The sequence below is a fragment of the Acinonyx jubatus genome, chromosome B1 (genome assembly GCF_027475565.1).
Source record: "Acinonyx jubatus isolate Ajub_Pintada_27869175 chromosome B1, VMU_Ajub_asm_v1.0, whole genome shotgun sequence".
NCBI classification, from domain to species: Eukaryota; Metazoa; Chordata; class Mammalia; order Carnivora; family Felidae; genus Acinonyx; species Acinonyx jubatus.
In genome coordinates, this window is record NC_069382.1 from 140,792,322 (window position 1) to 140,817,808 (window position 25,487).

The following is a 25,487-nucleotide window of genomic DNA, read 5'->3' on the forward strand; positions in this document are numbered from 1 at the left end:
CTCCTTGCCTACAGTGGGAGTGTTTGGCCTTGTCTAGTGTGTAGAAAATTTTAACCCTGTGTGTTTTGATCTGCTTGTTTAAAAAGGCTAGATCCTTGGGCACCTGGGTGGCTCAGTCGGTTGAGTGTCTGACTTTGGCTCAAGTCATGATCTCACGGTTCGTGAGCTCGAGCCCCACATCGGGCTCTGTGCTGACAGCTCAGAGCCTGGAGCCTGCTTCGGATTCTGTGTTTCCCTCTCTCTCTGCTCCTGCCCTGCTCACACTCTGTCTGTCTCTCAGAAAGTAAATAAACATTAAAAAAAAATACTTAAAAAAAAAAAAAAGGCTAGATCCTATTTCCCCTAGAGCTGAAGCTTTGCAGCATTCTATGGTTAGTAGACTTGGTACTCGTGCTGGTCTTCTGGGGTAGGGGCCCACTGCTGCTCTGGCTCTCAAGTCCACAGTTTAAAAAAAAAAAAAAAGACATTCAGAGTACAGGGAGGCAAGGGCTTGGTATAAGCACCTCAAGCCTCCACTAGTTTCTGTGCCTCTCTCTGAAGCCCACTGGTGCTGACAGGAGGGGTTAAAAATGGTGTCAGCCTATTCTCATGACCAGAGAGGGGAGTGTGCACCTGCTGCTGCTCAGGAAGCCCTCACAGAAGAGCGAACAATCTCCCTTCTGGTGTCTCAGGCTTCCATCAGATACCTGCCTTCACCTTTTCTAAAACAGCCTACCTGTAATTATTACTTTGAGAGGTTTTGTCCCTGAGATCCCATTAGCTGTTTCTAGATAGCAGCAGAGGATGCTGGTTAGATTCCAGTTTAGCATTAAATCTATACAATCATTTGCAGTGGCCTTTGTCAGAGCTCTCCAAAGAAATCGTGCCTGTGAGCCTCCACAAATGTCTCTCCTTGTGGCTGGTTTGAACATTAACTTGCTGTGCAGCCTCTGCCTGACCTTGTGGGGATGCCCACAGTGGCAGGCATATTCCTCTCTTCCCTCCTCACAGGAGCTCATATTGCACTTCCACATGCAGATCTGAGCCCTGGCTCATTCTTAGTCAACCCAACGGCTCCACCCATTTTGTTCTTTATAATCCAATTCACAACCAACTCTGTGGGTTCCACTGCCCATCTTTTGTCTATCAACCAGATATCAGTGATTAATTTGGCATATAGCTAATGCAGCCAGGGCTTCTGTGTAACCAATGCCTCCACAAATGGCATTTGGCTGAATGCATCAGGAGCACCAAAAGTGGTATCATTTTGTCAGCCTAGCTTCAAATGGGTTTCTTGGCTATAATGTGGTTTAGGTGAACAGGTTTTGGGGTGGGTGGTGGGGTCCTAATTTGTAGCATTCACTGATTTCCATGGTAAAACTCTCAACCATGGTTAACTTCAAACTCCTGTGATATATGAGGAACTGGGAAGAGATGTATGCCCACAATCAGCTCCCAAGAGCTGGTATGAACCAGCTCTAACTGGCTTGGTTTTTGGACAGGTCCATTGTATGGTTGATGAGGGGAATGGGTACTTTTCCCCGCAATGCAAATTTACTCGCTCTAGTCTTCATCTGTCCTCTTAAGGTGAATAGTTAGTTTCACTGACTTGCAACTCAGGTCCAGGATTAGGGTGAGGCAAATGAGGTGCCTATGAGTGCAAAATTTAAAAGGCACTTACTCAGGATCATGCAAGTTTGCAGATGGCACAAGTGTATGATCCTAAGAATAAGAAGAATTTTACCTTCCTTAAATTTTGTGCCCCAGGCACCTCAATGACCACACAGTTTCTGTCATTAAATCAAAAGCAGATCAGCCTCCCACCCTGGCATGATGTCTTATCAGCGCTTCCCTACCTGTTCTTTTTTATCTCATAGTGCCTTGAACATACTGAATCAAAGTCTAAAAGTCTATCCCACTTCTGAAGCCCTACAGTAATACTCATTCTGCTTCATCAGTGGTTCTGGTTTTGGGTTCAGCTAGACCATCACACTGCTAAGACCCAAAAAGGCTCTCCTCCCACCTGTTTACTTAGTTTGGCAGAAGAATAGAAGGCAAGGAACACTGCACACTATTTAGCAGCAGGGCAGCAGCAGATACATACCTTTGGCGCAAGTCCTCACAGCTGCCCAAGGCTATTCTTTAATCCCAGAATTATAGCTCAGGTACAAGGAAACACATTTATACAAGTGGTTAGAGGAACCATTCTAGTTTAGTAGCCTCATGCCACATAAAGACGATGATATCTCTGAGACCAGTCCATGAGTGCAGTTTCAGGACTCAGCAAGAAAAACACCTGGGTATGTCATACCACATTCAGGAATGCCCAAAACTATGGCTTCCCCCAAGTATTTATAGTTTATTCACAACCCTCCCAGCTCAGATGCATTTTACCAATCAAGGGCTATGTTTACCCTTACACAGTGTTCCATGTTTACACAGCTGCCATTCGACCTTCAACAGATTACAGAGAAACAGTGTGAGGAGAAGAGCAACAGGAGGTCATTCCCACAGGATAATGGAGAAAGGGTTTTGTTAACCTTTCACTCACATACACCAAGCCACAACATCATTAAATTTCAGAATGCTGGGGATAAAGAAAACATTGTAAAACCATCCAGAGAAAAGAAATAAGGTCTCATTCAAAGCTTTAGTAATTAGAATGGCTTCATACTTTTTAACAGCAGCACCAGAAACCAGAAGACAATGGAAGAATAACTCCAAAATTCCAAGGAAGATATTTCCAAAACAGAAATAGAAACCTACACAAACTATTATTCAAGCCTATAAGTAGACTTTACAAATATGTAAAGTCTTAAAAATTTCCCTCAATGTCCCTTTTCTCAGAAAACTTTTAGAGAACCCATACCCCTGCCAAACAAAGGAGTAATTCAAGAAAGAGGAGAAAAATCTAAGATATAGAGGATTCCTCACAGGGAAGAAGCAAAAGAAAGTCTCAATAATTGTGAGGAGAGATTTTAGACTATTCAATAGCAGGCCTAAAGAGTATACCACAGAGCAGTTTGATGGGAGAATCCAGAAGGAGTATATTCAAAAAAAAAAACAAAACCCATAAGAGTGTCTGATATGTCTGATGTATTAAGAAGAGATTTATATTTCAGGGCACCTGGGTGGCTCAGTCAGTTAAGTGTCTGACTTCAGCTCAAGTCATGATCTCATGGTTCATGAATTTGAGTCCCACATCTGGCTCTGGGGCAGCTCGGAGCCTAGAGCCTGCTTTGGATTCTGTATCTTCCTCTCTCTGCCCCTCCCCTGCTCGCACTCTCTCACTCTCTCTCTCTCAAAAATAAACATTAAAAAAAATTTTTTTATAACAAAAAAAAAGAAGAGATTTATATTTCTAAGGATTTGGGGATGAATTATTGATGGGATATTAAAAACTAAGGATACAAAAAAACTAATAACTCTGGGTAAAAGAGGTATTTCAAAAGGTACCAGTCTTTACTACAGTGGAAGACTGGAAAGGGGACATACACAAACACTGAGGAGGAGGATGGTGGTTATCACATATGTTTGGTTTACTGCTATAACAGCTATTTCAAACTCCCTTCTCTCTTGCCTCCCTACCCTTGAGAGGAAAAGCTAATTACCTTCTTTCCACATTTTTCTTCAAGTTATAAATTACCAAGTAGCTATTCTGGTTAATGATACAGAATCAGAAATCTACTAGCAGTTTCTGGGAAAGCTTTTACTTTCCTTATTAAACAGGCAGATTTAGCTGCCATCCGGATCCCTTCCCTTTCTTTTTGTCTTGAACATGGATTGAGGCCTACAGCTGCAACAGTCATACTGCAAATATGAATCCATAAACCCAACATGCTAAGATTGGTGGAACAGAAGAGAGTCTGAATTACTGATGATGTAACTGATGAGGTCTAAAAATCTAACAATCAAGAGATAACATTCTGAAGCCTGTTATTAAAAACTTTGGTGGAAAAATTAAAAATCGATACCACTGAGGAGTGAAAATTGGGGACAGGGAGTGGTGGGGCAGGGAGCTGCTATTTTTCATTGTAAGCCTTACAAGCAGGAGTATGGACCAGGTACTTCTTTGTCAGCAGGACTGTTCTGTGCATTTTGTTTAGCAGTGTCCTTGGCATCTACCCATCAGATACTACTGGTAGCAACTAGGGATAACCGTGACAATCAAAAGTTCTAGTTATTGCCAAATGACCCAGCAGGGCAAAACTGCCCCTGGTTAAGAACCGGAGCCCTACAGTATTTTATTTCTTTAACCTTCTAGAATGCTAGAAATGTATTCTTTTGATAAAATTACATTTCAGGAAAAAAAAACCTAATTATACGAAAGGAGGTAGACTGAAGACCATCAGCATCATTTCTCTTTTAAAATACCTTAAAGTTTCTTTTCTGACCTTTCCCTGGGGCTAAGAATCCCACTCCTTCCCTTCCAGACAAGCACAGAGAGAACAGAGATACTTACCACCTAGAAATGCACACTCGTAATGGCTGCAGGTCTTGTTTGTGCTTTGAAGGATAAGGTTATTGCTGGTCCCATCCTGTGACACGTTAAAAATCTCATTCAGAGGTATTAAAATAATTCTTTCACTTTCTTTATCAAAAAAATTTTCAATGGCAACTCCAAAGCACGCGTGGATGGTTAACAGAATGTGTTGGTCATCAGGAGCTTGAGGCTTGGCTGAATATGCCAGAGTGAAATGGCCCAATCTGGCTTGGTTGAGCCCTCCAAATTTAAATGAGGTGTCCCGGCTTACACTATACACCACATTTTTGTAACTTTCCTCACAAGGTCTTCTCAGCAACTGCAGGGCTTTTGTCAGGTAAAAATGAAAAGCTTTGAACTGGAAGTCATAGACATATTCTTTTCGAGAGAGACCAGCCATCCTCACAGCTTCATTGAACATACGGTAAAAAGCAGTCTGCTCTCGAGCTTCCGAAACATATGCCATCAGTGCTATTCCATGGTTATCTTTAAAACTCATAGGGAGAAAGATCTGCGTCTTCCTGGCTTCCCACTTCACTTCTGAATTTTCCCACACAGCCTTCAAGAGTGCATGGCTTGCTTTTTCCTCCTTGAGCAGCTGGGGAACATATTTGACTTCCATTCTGTCAGTGCATTTCAGGTATTCATCATCAAATGCATTTTCTGCCATGTCTAACATTTCAGCCTTCACCTTCAAAGAAAAAGGAAAAGGAAATTAACACCCTTGAAAGAAGATATTTGCTGCATATCATTTTCGCTCATTTACTGTCCCCACCCTCTCATGCCCTGCCTAGAATTTCTCCCTTGCTTAGAAAACAACTTTGGACATGACTTTTATGTAGGGAGTATATTCCATTGCTACTGATAACTCTTCTCAGCTGTGACCTATTTGTATTAAATAGTAAATGTGAGCAGTGAGAAGTATGGCAACAATTATGCCTGTAACTCATTCATTTGAACCTTATGATGCAGAGGAAAGAATGAGTGTGAAAGCGAAGAAATGAGTGGCAGTCCTGGTTTTGAACAATATTCTTAGCTAGATTGCCTCAACCCCTTAAGACTGCTAAATGAATCAAATATCACGAGTGAAATACTATACATGATAAACACATAATTGTAAATATTCCTTCTCCCTTGTCTATGTGGTTTGAGTAGGACTGATTCTGCACCTTTGGCTCCAATGATAAGCAATGATGCAGATTTAAAAACCAGGGCACTCGCAGTGGGGAGGAAAAAAGCTTTCTTCCTCTGTATTCATAAGCTCTAAGGATAATATTGGCTTCGGGCAGTCAATAGTTATCCTTTTAGTTCCATGGAGAATCCTGTTTATAAATAAAGCCAACAAAGGAAGGTTTGCAGAGCTAAAAGGTAGAGAGACAAGGCCCTGATAACATTAATTAAGGACCTGGGTCTAGCTGTACCTGAAGACTTTATTCTACCTCAGTTATAAGTATCAATAAATTCCCTATTTGCTTTAGCTAGTTTGAATAGTGTTTCTGTCATATACAATTGAAAAGGGCCTAATATATCTTTAAATGATACATATAACATAATAAGCAGGGTGGTGAAATGTAATTAGCACTGGCCTAGAGCCAGACAGATCTGAGTTCAAATTCCATAAATAGGTCTAGTTGGATATGAGAAAGTTACTCGATATTTTTGAGCTTCAATTATTTCATCTAAAGGAAATAATATCTTAACTGCAAGACTGTCGTGTAAAGAATTAATGACAAAATGAATATATGCAAAGCCCCTACCCACAATGCCTACCACATACTAAGCCTTCAACAAACTGTGGTTATCTTCATTATTTTATGATAGGAATACATGAACTACTATATGTTCCTCAAGGATTTGTATCACATTTACCTTTTCAATTCCAAGCTTCTAGCATAGCAACTAGCAAAATATTCAAGTGAACTAAATGAAAACCCTGTACTCTGGCCTATAGATCAAAACACAGAATGAACAAATATGCCCACGGACACCATTTAAGGATATCTACAAACAAAAGGATAATGCCCTTACCATTTTCTCTTTCCACTATCCTATACTTGCAATAGTACATTGGCTACATAAGCTGCAACCTAAGCTGGAGACCTCAGTTGAAACGTTAAAAAGATCCTTAGCCAGGGGCTGTTAAAGCTGCATCCTCCACGTGAATGAGTCTTATAAAGTGTGTGAGTAGTGTGTGTGCATGAAAGTTTGTGGTGGGGTGAGGGGAAAGAGTTAAGGGCAGGGAGGGAGAGGGAGAGGGAGAGGGAGAGGGGGAGGGGGGGAAGAGAGAGAGAGAGAAATAATCGATTTAAGAAAGCAAAATAGATAACCCAGGTTGGCTATTTGCTTCCTAACATCACTCTTCTCTCCCTCACAAACTTCTTGAAAGAAATGTCTACCCTTGTCATCTCCATTTCATTTCCACTCATATCTCAATCCTTCCTAATCTGGCTTATCATTCCCATTCCTCCACCCAAACAGCTCTCATTAAATTTCATATATTGGAAATAAATAAATAAATAAATAAATATTAAAAAAAGAAGAAAAAAAAAAGGAACACCCCTTATATTCTTTTGAAGACCCAACATATCCTACTAGCCATTAAATGCTGCAGTTTTTTAGGGATACTTTTTTTTTTTAATGTTTATTTATTTTTGAGAGACAGAGAGAGAGCATGAGCAGGGGAGGGGCACACAGAGAGAGAGAGAGGGAAACACAGAATCGGAAGCAGGCTCCAAGCTTCGAGCTGTCAGCACAGAGCCTGATGTGGGGCTCGAACTCATGAACCGTGAGATCATGACCTAAGCCGAAGTCGGATGCTTAACCGACTGAGCCACCCAGGCGCTCCTGGGATACTTATTTTTTAACTCTCAACTCTACTCTTAGGCAATTGTATACATGTCCATAGTTTCAATTATCATCTAAATACCTCTGACCTGTCCTTGTAAATGCCAAACCTGTATTATCAACTGCCTACTTAGTAATTCCACTTGAATTGCTCAAAGACCCTTCAAATGTTAATAGTCTAAGACCAAACTTATAATCTTACTGACTACAACCACCAACAACAACCTGGTCCGTACACAGAACCATCTATTCATTTTTTAGTTTTCCCAGGTATCCTCCTCCCAGTCACCCTCTGGAATCACTCCATCACTAAGACCTAACAAACTTCTCCAGAGTGTTTTCTATATGCCAATCACGAAGTGTTCATGTATATTAATGAACTCATTTAATCTTCATGGCAACCCTGTGAGGTAGGTACTGTTATAGTCCCTTCTTAAGGAGGAGGAAAGTAAGACAGATTAACCTGTCTGAAATTGAGATTTGAAGCCAGGAAATCTGGCCCCAGAATCTGTCCTTTTAAACAAAATGTCCTGTTTCCAGTGATAAAAACCACTGACATTGACGCAGCTCTTTCAGAAGACTTTAATTTTCTGCTTGTAACAACTCTTATGAAAGGATAGACAATTCATAACACCACTTTACAAATGAAGAGACTGTGCTAGCATCAGAAACTGTCTTTATTACCAGCTACAAAATATTCTTCTGGGGAAGTCCTTGAGACCCCTAAACTCCTGGGTCTGTAGGTCAGTTTCCTGATGTGGGAATTTGAGCTACAGGAGATCAAATCACTGCCATCTCCTACCCAAGAAAGGTACTTTTCTCTGCAGCACAGAACGTACCACAAGGTATCTTGGGCACCGATGCCTGATTTATCTTCAAGACTTAACATATTATAAGACAGCACACCATGAAATGACTTCCCACATTCCTCACATCATATCAGAGGCACATCATATCATATCCAGTATGTTCCAGTCTTTTCCGCATGCCTCTAACCAGTCTCCACAGGTTTAATTTTAGACATCCAGTCTTTCTGGCCCAAGGCCACAGTTGATTGTGTGTTCTGTACAGTGAGTGCCTTGAGCAGTGAAAAAGTTCACAAGTGCCACCACCATTCAGGGACAACTGAATGGACATGTCCAAAAGGCTACATGAACACACTGATTATATTTTCTTCCTCTGATTCATCCACTGAAACAAAATCCCAAACTAAGGAAATTTAATTACCTCAAATTTCCTACAAAAATATTATTAAAAATGTGGAAATGGCCTGAATGTTCACAAAAAGAAATTGGTTAAACAAATTACAGAACATTCGCAGAACACACATGAAAATTATGTTACAACACAATGTTAAAAATGCATAGCAAAACCCCAGGGAGATACCACTTCACATCCATTAGAATGGCCATAATAATGGGGGGGGGGAGGGAATTAATGTTGGCAAAGATGTAGAGAAACTGAACCCTCATACATTGCTGGTAGGAATATAAAATAGTGCAGCCACAGTGGAAAACAGTTTGGCAGTTCTCAAATATTAAAACATAAAGTTACCGGGGCACCTGGGTGGCTCAGTCGGTTAAGCGGCCGACTTCGGCTCAGGTCATAATCTCACGGTCCGTGAGTTTGAGCCCTGCGTCAGGCTCTGTGCTGACAGCTCAGAGCCTGGAGCCTGTTTCAGATTCTGTGTCTCCCTCTCTCTGACCCTCCCCCGTTCATGCTCTCTGTCTCAAAAATAAATAAACGTTAAAAAAAAATTAAAACAAACAAACAAAAAAACCCCATAAAGTTACCATATGACCCAGAAATTTTACTCACAGGTATATATCCAAGAGAACTGAAAACATGTTCACATGAAAGTTCATGAAAATTCAGAGCAGAATTATTCATTCATAAAAGCCAAAAAGTGAGAACCCAAATGTCCATCAATATATAAATGGAGAAACAAAATGTGGCATAATCACACAATGGAATAATTCAGCTCTAAAAAGTAATGAAGTCTAGTATATGCTACAACATGAATGAACCTTGAAAACAATATACTAGGTGAAAGAAGCCCCACAAAGGGCCAGATACTGCATGATTCCATTCAGGTTAAATTTTCAGAATAGGCAAATCCAAAGAAACAGAAAGTAGATTAATGGCTGCCAGTGGATGCTGGGAAGAGGGAATTGGGACTGACTGCTAATAGCTACAGGGCTTCTTTTTGGGGTGATGGGAATGTTCTGTAATGAGATAATGGTGATCATTGTACAACATAGTGAATTTACGAAAACCACCATATATTATGCACTTTAAAAGTGTGCTTTTTTAATGACATGTGAATTATTCCTCAATTTAAAAAATCATACTGAAGCACAGGCAACAGAATATACAATGATTCCACAGACAAGGGATCAGAATATTAAATTCAAAAATAACATTTTAATAATTTAACATATTTTAAAGAAAAGACTTCAAATCATTAGGTATTCAGTAGCGATGTGAAGCAAGCATGGTGGGGAAAGAAATCAAATGAGATATCAGTCTCATATATACATAAAAATATGTTACAGAATGCTTGAAGATTCAACTGCAAAAAATAAAATCATGAAAGTACTATCAGAAAAAAAGAACACTAGATGTGAGAAAATGGTCATTACGTAGTTCAATAAAATACACATAACCAAACACTGCACTGTCGTCTTATTTGAACCAAATACATATTTTAAGAATATTTAATGACAAAGACATTTGTAGCACAGTAGTAACTTAAAAAGCAAAAAAAACAGTATGCACACTGTGAACCCATTTTTCTAAATTACACACACACACACACACACACACACACACACACACACACACAGAAAAAAAACCAAGAAGACTATACACCAACAGATTAAGACTCTTTTCCTCTGAGTAGAGGGACTGTGGATGATTTTCAGTTTCCTCTGTTTGCTTCATTTTAATTTTTTCAACTTTCTACATTCAGCCTGTATCAAAGTGTAAAATGAAAAAATAAAAGCTACTTGTAAAAAACAAGTTTACCTATTCTATCCGCTCTCATTTCCATCATCAACCCACATGGATGCCTCAGGCAACATTATATCAAGAGTTCCCATTCCAATGACCACATACTTCCCATTCCAAACATTACCTGGAAAATGTCCATTAGAATCACCGCTGCCAGCAGCATGGTGACCATATCAAAATGTCCTGTCTTCATTTTTCTCTTCTAAATTAAAAGGGAGAAATTCCAATTTAGTTGTCTTAAAAAAGAGGTTTAGGTATGTACAGCAGGATGACACACTATATATATTTTCATTCGCGGTGAGAGTATCATGATGGTCAGGAAGTGATCATCAGTAAGTTTCCAATGGATGTAAGGGCCATTATAATTTGTCTGGTGGTCTAACACTCTCATTCTACAGATGAGGAAGCAAAAGCTCCAAGAACTTTAGCAATTTGCTCAAAATTAAATCTATCCATTTCCAGTCATGTTGTCTCTTCTACCATAGTCAGTCACTGGTAGTCATAATTTCTTCCTGTCTCTCAGTTTCTCCTCAGCATACACAAGAAATAATATAAACTAAAAATCACCATTTTAGATTGGTGATCTCCAAGTTCCCAGTTTCCAAAAGGTCTCCAGTAGTTACTGTCCATGCACATCATGCATTCTCTTAACGTCTTTGCAAGCCAAGTCACACATATTTGGGTAGGATGGAAGGCATGATGAGCCCAGTAGTGGTACAAACTAGAGAGTTACCAAGGGGTCCTCCTTCCCCCAAATATTTACATTCAAAAGAAGCTCAAGGATAAAACAAGTGTCTTGCATACATTTCTGATGGTGGGAATGAAAATAAGAAAAAACTTGGTAAGCAACAATTCTAATAAGATTATACAACTCTATTGGCCATATGCCCAATCCTTGTCCCGATGTTTATGAGACTGAAAGGGGGTAAACAGGAGGGTAAGAGGCCCTCAAGAGCTGAAGCTCTCTCACAGCCATTAAATGAGTCAATTAAAGGTCGGTCTACAGTTCCTTCCACATACCTACAACAAAGTTGACATTACTGGAACTGAACCGAGACCTCTATTTTATCCTACCATTCACCATATTCTGGCATCTGCAAATGGGAATGAAAAGCACGGGGGAAAGGAAAGTCTTCCCTTTGGCCCCACATTCCTATTTTTATTTTTATTCAGGAGCAGCTTCTTTCACTAGAGATACTAACATATACTACCAAAATGTCACTTTTGTGTTAAACTTCACTTTCTAAAAATGATTCAAAATATAATACTTGATAGATAATTGTCATGAGGCAGTACGTGCCAAGCAAGCTCTGAATTAGGGTTTTCTTGAAAATTCTTTACTTCCGTAGTTTGAGTGTAAATAAGTCAAAATGTTTACCTGGCTTTTCTGCCTGTGGAGGAAGTTTAAATGATGCTAGGTCTCAAACTGTTTCCCCACTCTTTCAGTTGTGGTAAGCGTGTCTTCAGGATAGGAGGTTGTTGACAGTGAGAGCTGAGAAGGGAATACTTTTCTTTTTATAAACACCCCCAGCAGTAGCCTGGCAGTGGCACATTACCCCATTTGTGTCCTGCTATTTATATCTGGCCCCCACACTATCCTTTGGAATCACTGCTGTTAACACATGAAATCTCCAAGAGGCTTGTAAAGCCACAGCAATTCCCTCTAACCACACACCATGTTCAGTTCTGAACCCTACTGTAGGCTTCTGAGAGTGTGATCACCTCCCATTCCTAACCCTTTGACTCTGAGATGTCGAACTAAAGCAAGGATTTTACCCTAGCAAGATGGTTCACATAACTAGGGGAAGTTGCTGTGTTAATCTCTGGCAATAATGATGACTATCACCATTCACTCACCCAGCTTACTATTTTTCAGATACTGTGCCAGCTGCTGGGATACACAAGCACGTAAAACAAAGTACTAAAAAGTACTCACGATGCGATAAAACACATTAATATGCAAACTTAACCAAAATACATGTTAAAAACCTAAGTGAATTTTAGAAAAAGTCTAGTGAGAACACCAAGAAGGGAAGGATTTGGTAATACTTGGAACTGTAGCTCTCATTTGAGTATGGTACACATAGTAAATATATTGACTGTAACGCCAAAGAACACTTAGAGTTTATGGACTATAGATAAAAAACTGTGAAATGTCCTAGGAAATTAATGCATATATATAAATCAAAATACATTAAAAGAATGTATTGGGATAGTACACTATGTATAATGGCCCCAACCTGGAAACCATCCAAATGGCTAACAACAGTAGAATGGATACATCGTTATATTTCATACAATGGTATTTTGTATAGCACTGAAAATGAATAAACTCTAACCATATGTAAGAAATGTGGATAAATCTTAACATTTATGCATTTAAGTGACTGTATGACTTAATTCATACAGAGTAACAAAATCAAGCAAAACACATCTATAGCATTAGAGTCAGAATACGGTTACTCTGAGTAGGAGGTATTAACTTGAAGAGGAACAAGGAGAGCATTTAGGATGCTGGTTTTAGTTCTGGGTGTTGACTATGCTGATATATTCAGTTTGTGAAAATTACTAAGCTATACATTTATGTGTATTTTCCTCTGTACGTATACATGTATACATATATTATTACTCAAGTAAACATTTTAAATAAAGTGCACCCATTTTTACAAAACCCATCTCTAATCTTCAGCCTTCAAAACCTCTAACCTCTTCCCACCCCACTGCCTAAGCAATTTAAGATACAATTTAATACATTGAATGGACTCCCAGCAATAACATCATTAAAGAAAAAAGTTTGGTCAGAAGGAAAAAAGAGGGTTTGTACACGTTTCAAGCATTATGTTCACACTGACACTGTTTTAAGTCTCAGGCATGTGAGCCTATGGGAAATGCAGTAGTGGAGTTTTCCTGTCTTTGAAGCTGAAACCTTCCAGATTCATCTACATATCACACAAAAGACAAAGTTCACCAAAAAGAACATAACAAACACCACAGGAAGTTCAAGGCAGGACTGGCCTTGTTTATGCCCAATACGGTTTTGCTCCACTCCTATTTTATTCCAGTTATTACCTTTTTAAAATTAAGATATAATTAACATACGATATATTAGATTTAAGTATAACAACATAATGTTTTGATATTTGTATATATTACAAAATGATAAGTCTAGTTAATATGTTACCATACAGTTATAAATTTTTGTGTATGCGGTAACTTTTAAGCCTTACTCTCTCAACAACTTTCAAATATGCAATACAGTATTACCTACAATCACCATGCTGTAAATTACATCCCTAGGACATTTATTTTATAACTGGAAACTTGCACCTTTGACTCCCTTCACCCATTTCGCCCACCACTCCCAATCCTCAACTCTGGAAACTACCTATCTGTTCTCTGTATCAGGGAGCTTGGTTTTTTTAGTTTTGTTTTGTGGTGGGTTTTTTTTGTTTTTTTAGATTCCACATATAAGTGAGATCATAAGATATTTGTCTTTGACTTATTTCACCTAGCATAGTGTCCTCAAGGTCTATCCATGTTCTCACAAATGGCCAGGTTTCATTCTTTTCAATGGCTGATGATATCCCATTTTATTTACATAGGTGTATATATGTATGTGTATGTATACACACACACAATTTCTCTATCCATTCATCTGTTGTTGGACACATAGTTTGTTTCCATATCCTGGCTACTGTAAATAATGCTATAATGACATGGGGGTGCCTATGTATCTTTCCAAGTTAGTGTTTTGTTTTCTTCATATAAATATCCAGAAGTGAAATTGCTAGATCATATGATAGTTCTATTTTCAGTTTTTTGAAGAACTCCATATTGTTTTTCGTAGTGGCTGCTCCAATATATACTTACCACCAACAGTACACAGAGATCTCTTTTTTTCACATCCTTTCCAACATTTCATGTTTCTTTTTTTCCCCCTGTAGCCTGACCCCTTTCTTCTTTCTGACTGTAGCCATTCTAACAAATGTGAGGCAATAGCTCACTGTGGTTTTTACTTGAATTTCCCTGATGATTAGGGACTTTGATGGTCTTTTCATTTACCTGTTGGCCTTCTGTATGTCTCCTTTGGAAAAATGTATGTTCAGAACCTCTGCTCATTTTTAAAACTGTTTATTTTTTTACTGTTGAGTTGTAGGAGTTTTTTAAATATATTTTGGATATTAACCCCTTATCACATACATGATTTGCAAATATTCTCTCCCATTTAGTACATTGCCTTTTCATTTTTGTTAATAGTTTCTTTTGCTGTGCAGAAACTTTTTAGTTTGAGGTAGTCCCAATTGTGGACTTTTGCTTTCGTTGCCTTTGCTTTTGGTCTCAAATCCAAAATTTACTGCCAAGATCGATATCAAGGAGCTTATTCCCGAGGTTTTCTTCCAGAGTTTTTATGGTTTATTTTCTTACATTTAAGTCTTTAAACCATTTTCAGTGCATTTTTGTGTATGGTCTAAGAAAGTGGTCCAGTTTCATTCTTTTGCATGTGGCTATCCAGTTTTCCCAACACCATCTATTAAAGATACTGTCCTTTCCCCACTGTATATTCTTGGTGCCTTTATCATAATTTAATTTACCATATATGTAAGCTAATAAGCCTCTCTCACAGAAAGACTTGCCTCTTGCTGTGGTAGTCCGTGGGGCAGTAGCTATTTAAGAACTCTATCTCTGGGGGCGCCTGGGTGGCTCAGTCGGTTAAGCGTCCGACTTCAGCTCAGGTCAAGATCTCACGGTCCGTGAGTTCAAGCCCCGCGTCGGGCTCTGGGCTGATGGCTCAGAGCCTGGAGCCTGCTTCCGATTCTGTGTCTCCCTCTCTCTCTGCCCCTCCCCCGTTCATGCTCTGTCTCTGTCTCAAAAATAAATAAAAACGTTAAAAAAAAATTTTTTTTTAAAAAGAACTCTATCTCTGTAAGGTATAGTCTCATGGGCCCTAGGGAATGCCACCACCAAACCTAGGTGATGTAGAGGCATCCCCTGGTAGCAAAAATCAGGGCACCAGAGAGTAATGTAAGCTCCTTTATAGAAGATACTGGAAAGCTGGAACAAGGGAGAGAACAAAGAATGCATCTATTGGCCACTGTTCTCTAAGAGCGGTTATGGAGCACACCCCGCCCATGTGTGCCAAACCGAAAGCCTGCCCCTCAGTCCAAAGCTCCTGGACAAACAGGTCTTTCTCAGAAACACTAGGTGTGTGTTTTAGTCTGCTATCTCTGCACCTCCCCAGAAGTCCTCACAATGTTCCAGGCACTGAGATACAGGGGGTAGATCAATGAACAAAATAAATAAACACCTTGCTCTTGTCAAGTTTATATTCTTGTGGCAGAAGGGAGTCAAATAACAAAACAAGCAAATTATATGAGTATGTTAGAATATATTAAGTACTACTGTTTTTTAAAAGTATTACAAGGGAGACTGGGAGTACATGAAGAGTTTACAATTTAAATTCAATTATTAGGGAGGACTCACTGAAAAGGTAATATGTGGGCAAAGATTTGGAGAAGGTATGGCAGTCAGCTACGAAGACTATGGTGGAAGAGCAGTCAGGCAGAGGAAATACAAAAGGTCAATATGGAACATCAGAATAGGTAACCACAGAGTGGTAGGAGATAATAAGGTCACAGAGGTAAGGGGGGGTGGTTGTAGAAAGATCATATAAACCTTTGCAGGCCATTGTAAAAATGCTGGCTTTTATGCTAAATGGAAGGGAGAAAAAGTTTGAGCAGAGGTATGACATGATCTCACTTATTTTTCAAGAGGCTCACTCTGGCTGTTATGGGGAGAAGAGTCTGTAGGGATGAAGTAGGAAGAGCAGCTTGCAGGTTATTATAATAATGAAAGCAGAGATTACAGTGGTTTGAACCAGGATAGTGACAGTAATGGTAGTCAGGGTGTGACTGACTGGGTGCCTTGGAACTGGTGGCCACACTGGTCTGGAGGAGGGGCTGTCTGGTTCAATCAGCATCAATCCTGCTTCTGTAGATACGCAGGTACCAAGTGCTGAGGGGCGTGGTTTGTTGTAGGTGGGTCCCACCTCCACTGTGGGCCTGCCTACTGTTCCCTGAAGCCCCACCTTGTTGGTGAGGGAGAGAAAAATGGCCATACCCAGTCTCTCTTCTATGGACCATGTGTCCCAAGCCACTGTGTTCAGGCCATCCTTGCAATGCTTCAGGCGTGAACCAGGTGGTCTGTCCCACTCCAACCACTCCCACGCTTCCCTGGCACTCAGCTGGGATTTAAACCCTGATGTCTTACAGATTCCTGCTCCATGAGTCCAAAGGATTAGCACAATACTTTGAAATCCATTCACATTGTTGCATTAATCTATAGTTCTAAAACTGCAGTGATGGCTGCACAATTCTGTGAATATACTCAAAACCATTAAATTGTATATTCTAAACAGATGAGTTGTATGGTATCTGAATTACATCTCGATAAAGCTGTTTTTTAAAAAGGCATGACTTGTTGATATATGCAACAACAAAGATGAATCTCAAAAGCATTATGCTAAGAAGTCAGTTACCAAACTGACTATATGGTATGACTATATGGTATGACTATATGGTATGACCAGACTATATATGGTATGAAAATATTTAAATGACATTCTAGAAAAGGCAAAACTGTTGTGACAAAAAGCAGATCTGTGGGGGAGATCCAACAAGGCAGAGAAGTAGGTTCCCTTGTCCCTCAAACACAGCAGTATGGAGGCCAAAGGACTTTGAATTCCAAGAGTCCAGGCTGCAGACTGACAAAGATGTCTCCAGGGGCCCATGGGGACAACTTGGCAGGCCATAGCTGTGTGACTGCAGAATGGAAGGGTTAAAACACGCCAGATAGGCACAGATGGAAGGGACCCCTTCTGGGGAGAGACAAAAGGAAGAGAAAGAGAGGCTGGGGAAGCACAGGACTGTATCTGGATGAGAGAAAAACCATGGACCAGGACCACGGATCAATCTCTAACTGTGGGGCTTTCTCTGGACTGGGGCCAACTGCCCTGTTCAAGCACCTGGGGAGGAGAGGAGCCCAGGACTAACTAGTTCAGAGGTGCAGTCCATAGTGGGAGAAAGCAATCCCCAACCTGGAGTGCTGTGGGAAGAAGGTATATAACCATTTGGAGGACAAACACTGCCTGCTCCCACCAGCCAGAGGCCATAGATCAGTGGCACGGAGTGCATTTCCCCAAAACCAGGACTCATGGAGCAGGAATCTGTAAGACATCAGGGTTTAAATCCCAGCTGAGTGCCAGGGAAGCAAGGAAGTCGTCAGAGCGGGACAGACCACCTGGTTCATGCCTGAAGCATTGCAAGGATGGCCTGAACACAGTGGATTGGGACACCTGGTCCATAGAAGAGAGACTGGGTATGGCCACTTTTCTCCCCCTCACCAACAAGGCAGGGCTTCAGGGAACAGAAGGTGGGCCCACAGTGAAGGTGGGACCCACCTACAACAAACCACACCCCTCCGTGCCTGGTACCTGCATATCTACAGGAATGGGATCGATGCTGATGAACCAGACAGCCCCTCCTCCAGACCAGTGTGGCCGCCAGTTCCAAGGCACCCAGAGGTTTTGCATTTCCTGATTTAAGTGTTGGACAATTCATGTTCTATATATATACATATTATATATACACATATATACTATATATACATTATATATATTTAGTTCCCCACCCCTTCTTCCTATTCTCCTTATTTCTTCCCTCCTCTACTCTGGTTATTCTGGTTGTTGGTTTGTTTAAGCAGACATATTTAATCTATTCTCTTTATTTACACCTGTTCTATATCTCCTTCTTTATTTTCCTCTCTCTCACTCTGGATTAAGCCATTTGGTTTCTCTGCCTGGTGAATTTTCATTTCTTTTTCCCCACCCCTGTCATTTCTCTCTTTGTATGGCCTCTTCCATCAACCACGCCCCTACACCATTGTTTTGCTGTAGCTGGTGTTTTTGTTTGTGTGTTTGTTTTCTTTTCCAGGGCTACTTCTATGAACAAATCAAAGCACACCTGGTTGAGGGTCCAAAACATCACTAGGAGTAGGGAAATAAACCAACAGAGAGCAAGTAACAACTCCAAAAAACAACAACAGAGAGCAAGTAACGCATGCCAAAAAACACCTCTTGAAGGGCCAGGCCCTGGACAGTGTATAATCCCTCTTTAATACAGTAGTGCTTGCAGGTGCAGGACACATAACAAGCTTTTAAATCACATAAAGGACAGAAAACTAGCCCAAACAATGAAACAGAAGAATTCTCCTCAAAAGAAACTCCAGGAAGAAATGACAGCTAAAAAATTGATCAAAACAGATATACACAATATAACTGAACAAGAATTTAGAATAATAGTCATAAGATTAACCATTGGGCTTGGAAAAAAGCATATAAGACAGCAGAGAATCTACTGCTTCAGAGATCAAGGAACTAAAAAAATAGTCATGATGAAATTAAAAAATGTTGTAAATGAGGTGCAAAATAAACTAGAGGCAGTAACAGTGAGGACTGAAGAGGAAGCAGGGAGAATAAGTGAAACAGAAGATAAAATTATGGAAAAAGATGAAGCTGAGAAAAAGAGAGAGAAAAAAAATTCTGGACCACAAGGGAATAATTAGAGAACTAAGTGATTCAATGAAATGTAATAATATCCGTATCATAGGAGTTCCAGTAAGAAGAAGAAGAGAGAAAGAAAGGGGTGGAAGGTGTACTTGAACAAATCATAGCTGAGAACTTCCCCAATCTGGGGAAGGAAACAGACATTGAAATCCAGGAGGCACAGAAAACTCCCTTCAGATGTAACAGGAATTGACCTTCTACATGACATATCATAGTGAAACTGGCAAAATACAAAGATAAAGAGAGAATTCTAAAAGCAGCTAGCGACAAATGGGCCTTAACCTACAAGGGTAGACACATAAGGGTAGTAGCAGACCTATCTACTGAAACTTGGCAGGCCAGAAAGGAGTGGCAAGAAATTTTCAATGTGCTGAATAGGAAAAATACGCAGCCAAGAATCCTTTATCCAGCAAGCCTGTCATTCAGAAAGGAGGAGAGATAAAGGTTTTCCTAGACAAAACAAACAAACAAACAAACAAACAAAAAACCTGAAGGAGTTCATCACCACTAAACCAGTCCTACAAGAGATCCTAAGGGGGACTCTGTGAGTGTAATGTTGCAAAGACCACAAAGGACCAAAGACACCACTGCAAGCATGAAACCTACAGATAACACAATGACTCTAAATCCATATCTTTCAATAAGAACACTGAATGTAAATGGACAAAATGCTCCAATCAAAAGACACAGGGTATCAGAATGGATTAAAAAACAAGACCCATCTATTTGCTGTCCACAAAAGACCCATTTTAGACCTGAGGACACCTTCAGATTGCAAAGTGAGGGGATGGAGATCCATGATGCTACTGGAAGTCACAAGTAACCTAGAGTAGCCATACTTATATCAGACAAACTAAAGGCTGTAACAAGAGATGAAAAAGGGCATTATATCATAATTACAGGATCTATCCATCAAGAAGAGCTAACAATTATAAATGTCTATGAACCGAGTTCAAGAGCACCCAAATATATAAAACAATTAATAACATACGCAATCTTATTGGGAAAAATGTGGTAATTGCAGGGGACTTTAATACTCTACTTACAGCAATAAACAGATCATCTATATAGTAAATAAAGAAACAATGGCCCTGAATGATACACTGGACCAGATGGACTTGACAGATATATTCAGATATATTTTCATCCTAAAGCAGAATATACATTCTTCTCAAGCGCACATGGAACATTCTCCAAGATAGATCACATACTAGGTCACAAAACATCCCTCAATAAATATAAAAGAACTGAGATCATACCATGCACATTTTCAGATCACAACGCTATGAAACTTGAAATCAACCACAGGAAAAAGTTTGGAAAGAACACCCTACTAAAGAATGAATGGGTCAACCAGGCAATTAAAGAAGAAATTAAAGAATATAGGAAACAAATTAAAATGAAAACACAACAGCCCAAAACCCAATGGGATGCAGCAAAGGCAGTCCTAAGACGAAAATACCTTGCAATCCAGGCCTATCTCAAGAAACAAGAAAAATCCCAAATATAAAATCTAACAGCACACCTAAAGGAACTAGAAACAGAACAACAAAGAAACCTCAAGGCCAGCAGAAGAAGAGAAATAAAGATCAGAGCAGAAATAAACAATATAGAATCCAAAAACACAGATCAATGAAACTAAGAGCTGGTGTTTTGAAAAAATAAACAAAACTGATAAACCCCTAGCCAGACTTCTCAAAAAGAGAGAGGACCCAAATAGATAAAATCACGAATGAAAATGGATTTATCACAACTAATCCCTCAGAAATGCAAGCAATTATCAGCAAATACTATGAAAAATTATATGCCAACAAACTGGACAACCTGGAAGAAATGGACAAATTCCTAGACACCCACATGCTACCAAAACTCAAATGGGAAGAAATAGAAAATTTGAAGGGACCCATAACTAGTGAAGAAATTGAATTAGTTACCAAAAATCTCTCAACAAATTAGAGTCCTGGGCCAGATGGCTTCCCAGGGGAATTCTACCAGACATTTAAAGCAGAGTTAATACCTATCCTTCTCAAGCTGTTCCAAAAAAACAGAAATGGAAGGAAAAGTCCCAGACTCATTCTATGAAGCCAGCATTACCTTGATTCCCAAACCAGACAGAGACCCCACCAAAAAAGGAGAATTACAGGCCAATATTCCTGATGAACATGGATGCAAAAATTCTCAACAAGATACTAGCAAATCGAATTCAACAGCATATAAAAAGTATTATTCACCATGATCAAGTGGGATTCATCCCTGGGCTGTAGGGCTGGTTCAATATTCACAAATCTATGTGACCTATCACATTAATAAAAGAAAGGATGGGAACCATACGATCCTATCAATAGATGCAGAAAAAGCATTTGACAAAATACAGCATCCTTTCTTAATAACAAAAACCCTCAAGAAAGTCGGGATAGAAGAAATATACCTAAACATCATAAAAGCCATTTATATATAATGAGCCACAGCTAATATCCTCAATAGGAAAAAACTGAGAGCTTTCTGCCCGAGACCAGGAACACGATAGGGATGTCCACTCTCACCACCATTGTTTAACATAGTGTTGGAAGTCCTAGCATCAGCAATCACACAACAAAATGAAATGAAAGGCATCAAAATTGGCAAAGAAACCAAACTTTCACTTTTTTGCGGACGACATGATATTCTACATCAAAAAACCGAAAGACTCCACCAAAAGGCTGCTAGAACTGATACACTAATTCAGCAAAGTTGTACAGCAAAGTTGTATAAAATCAATGTACAGAAACTGGTTACATTTCTATACACCAATAATGAAGCAAAAGCAAGACAAATCAAGAAATGGATCCCATTTACAACTGCATCAAGAACCATAAAATACCTAGGAATAAACCTAACCAAAGATGTAAAAGATCCATATACTGAAAACTATAGAAAACTTATGAAGGAAATTGAAGAAGACACATAGAAATGGGAAAACATTCCATGCTCATGGATTGGAAGAATAAATATTCAAATGTCAATACTACCCAAAGCAATCTACACATTAATGCAATCCCAATCAAAATTGCACTGGCATTCTTCTCAAAGCTAGAACAAACAATCCTAAAATTTGTATGGAACCACAAAAGACCCCAAATAGCCAAAGCAATATTGAAAAAGAAAACCAGGGGCCCCTGTGTGGCTCAGCTGGTTAAGCATCCGACTTTAGCTCATGTCATGATCTCACGGTTTGTGAGTTTGAGCCCCGCATCAGGCTCTGTGCTGACAGCTCAGAACCTGGAGCCTGCTTCAGATTCTGTGTCTCCTTCACTCTCTGCCCCTCCCCCACTCACCCTCTGTCTCTAATATGAATAAACATTAAAAAAAAAAAAAAAGAAAAGAAAACCAAAGAGGGAGGCATCAGAATCCCAGACTTTAGCCTCTACTACAAAGCTGTAATCATCAAGACAGCATGGTATTGGCACAAAAACAGACAATAGACCAGTGGGATAGAATAGAGAACCAAGAATTGGACCCACAAATGTATGGCCAACTAATGTTTGACAAAGCAGGAAACAGTATCCAATGGAAAAAAAGTCTCCTTAGCAAATGGTGCTGAAAGAACTGGACGGCAACAAGCAGAAGAATGAAACTGTACCACTTTCTTACACCATATACAAAAATAAACTCAAAATGGATGAAAGACCTTAATATGAGATAGGAAACCATCAAAACCCTAGAGAAGAAAACACGCAACAACCTCTTGACCTCAGCTGCAGCAATTTCTTGCTTGACACATCTCCAAAACAAGGGAATTAAAAGCAAAAATGAACTACTGGGATCTCATCAAAAAAAAAAAAAAAAAAAAAAAAAAAGCTTCTGCACTGCAAAGGAAACAATCAACAAAACTAAAAGGCAACCGATGGAATGGGAAAAGATATTTGCGAATGACATATAGGATAAAGAGTTAGTATCCAAAATCTATAAAGAAATCACCAAACAAATAATCCAGTGAAGAAATGGAAAGACATGAATAGACACTTCTCCAAAGAAGACATCCAGATGGCCAACAGACACATGAAAAGATGATCAATGTCATTCATCATCAGGGAAACACAAATCAAAACCACATTCAGATACCACCTCATACTGGTCAGAGTGGCTAAAATTAAGTCGAGAAACAACAGATGCTGATGAGGATGTGGAGAAATGGGAATCCTCTTGCACTGTCAGTGGGAATGCAAACTGGTGCAGCCACTCTGGAAAACAGTGTGGAGGTTCCTCAAAAAAATAAAAACAGAATTACCCTATGACCCAGCAATAGCACTACTAGGAATTTATCCAAAGGATACAGAAGGGCTGATTCATAGGGGCACATGTACCGCAATGTTTCTAGCAGTGCTTTCAACAATAGCCAAATTATGAAAAGAGCCTAAATGTCCTTCAACTGATGAACGGATAAAGAAGATATGGTTTAGATATACAATGAAATACTACTTGGCAATGAGAAAGAATGAAATAATGTCACTTGCAGCAACATGGATGGAACTGGAAGGTATTATGCTAAGCGAAATAAGTCAGAAAAAGACAGATATCATATGTTTTCACCCACATGTGGATCTTGAGAAACTTAACAGAAGATCATGGGGGAAGGGAAGGGAAAAAAATCGTTACAAATAGAGAGGGAGGGAGGCAAACCTTAAGAGACTCTTAAATACAGAGAATAAACTGAGCATGGATGAGGGCTGGGGAGAGGGGAAAATCGGTGATGGGCATTGAGGAGGGCACTTGTTGGGATGAGCACTGGGTGTTGTATGTAAGCGCTGAACCATGGGAATCTACCACAAAAGCCAAGAGCACACTTTACACACTGTATGTTAGCCAATTTGACAATAAGTTGTATTAAAAAAAAAAAAAGATCTGTGATTGCCAGGGACCTGGATGGAGGGAGAAGACTACAAGGGGCATGAGAGAACTTTTGGGGGGGTAAAGAAATGTTTTATATCATGATTGTTTTAGTGGTTACTTGATGATATACATTTATCAAAAGTCAGAGAATTGTACACTTACAATATATAAATTTGTATAAATCATACCTAAATGCAACTGATTTTTAAAAATAGACAACAATAGGGGCACCTGGGTGGCTCAGTCGGTTAAGCATCTGACTCTTGATTTCAGCTCAGGTTATGATCTGACCATATGTAAGATCAAGCCCCACACTGGGTCTGCACTGACAGCATGGATGGAGCCTGCTTGGGATTCTCTCTCAAAATTAATAAACATTTTTTAAAAATAAAAATAAATTCTTTCATATTCCTTGGAATGTCTTTGGTACCCCATGAGTTATTTGTATCCCAATTTGAAAACTACTACTGGAAAGCATCTGTAATATTGTAATGGCCCATAGATGAGGCTGAAAGGAGCTCAGGGTTGTGATCAGATAATGCAAAGTATATGTATGTGTATTAGAGAGTGGAGGCCAAGCTGGGGCATTACAGCAGTAAAAGCAAATTACCATCATCCAAAGAAAACCAAGCAGGATCAGATGCCTCAGTGCAGGCCAGTGACCACTAGAGGTCAGCACCAGAACAAGTACCTTTCCTCCAATGGCAGGATTTTAAATTGCTCTTAGGAAGGACAGAAGGGGAGGAAAAAATTCTAAATTGAACTAAATATTTACTCAAAGAAGACTATTTCGACTTATAAATGACTAAATTTTAATTGGTAAGATTAACGTTTCTACCATTAGTGGACACAAGGGTTTGTGAATTAAGTTGAGTTCCAATACAGAGAAATACGGTTTGGTTTCCTTGTTGCATATGGTTTCCCCTCTACATTGTTGGCACTCTTCTGTTAGGGGAAACTGTTGTCTGTTCTCTGCTAGCTCTAGTGGTTAGGCTGGTCTCTAGCACTGGTGACATTTAATATCTGGTTCAGTACTAAGTATTTTCTATTGCTTTGGGGGCCCAGTTGTCATTGAGTATTCTAAAGAACATTTTCTTTAATTTCTTTAAATTATTACTTTATTTCTTTTATTATTATTTATTTCTTTAAATTATTCTTTAAATTATTACTCATCTATTACCACAGATGAGTTTCCTTGGCTTTGTTGGGCATCTTCCTACAGAAAATTATAACTGGTTTGTGCTGTTACCTTAACTAGGCCCAAAGGCAAACCTAGGAATTAGGAATTCCATCACAATAACCTTGATTTTGTAGAAAACTGGAGAGGAATCTTTGTTCTCAACATATTCTGCTACTTCGGTGTTTCCAAATTACTGCTTAGGTGGTTCCATGTTAGACTTGGTGCTTTTCTAAGAGACCTTGAAAATGGTCCAAAGAGACCATCTGCCTCTTGTTCAAAGAGAGGCAATCCCTGCTGTTCAAGCATTCCTTGAAACTTATCACGTTATTTCTTAAACTACATCAACCTTTTCCAGGGTTTCAGTCCAGAGAAGCCAAGACACAGGAGTCTAATCTTGACTCCTTTTCTTTTTGTTTGGGAACCAACTCTTCTAATCCCAATATTAGTTAGGGGTACTTCTTAATAGGCTATTTCCTCCTCTATCCTATGAACCTCCTTTT

The 25,487-nt window shown here is 39.4% G+C and overlaps 1 protein-coding gene across 9 annotated transcripts in view; it reads right to left on the reverse strand.

The window, feature by feature from the left end:
* Positions 1 to 25,487, reverse strand: part of ART3 (ADP-ribosyltransferase 3 (inactive)) — a 139,582-nt gene that overhangs the window by 23,254 nt on the left and 90,841 nt on the right. For 8 of the 9 annotated variants that reach the window (XM_027058503.2, XM_053217234.1, XM_053217232.1 and 5 more), the window contains 2 exons: positions 10,443 to 10,520; positions 4,442 to 5,153 (listed from right to left, as the gene is read on the reverse strand). In XM_027058503.2, the coding sequence (XP_026914304.1) occupies positions 4,442 to 5,153; positions 10,443 to 10,511 (781 nt within the window). In that variant the 5' untranslated portion in view covers positions 10,512 to 10,520. Of the gene's footprint in view, positions 1 to 4,441; positions 5,154 to 10,442; positions 10,521 to 11,696; positions 11,811 to 25,487 lie in introns of those variants that run through there. The other variant, XM_027058497.2, reaches the window with a different exon arrangement.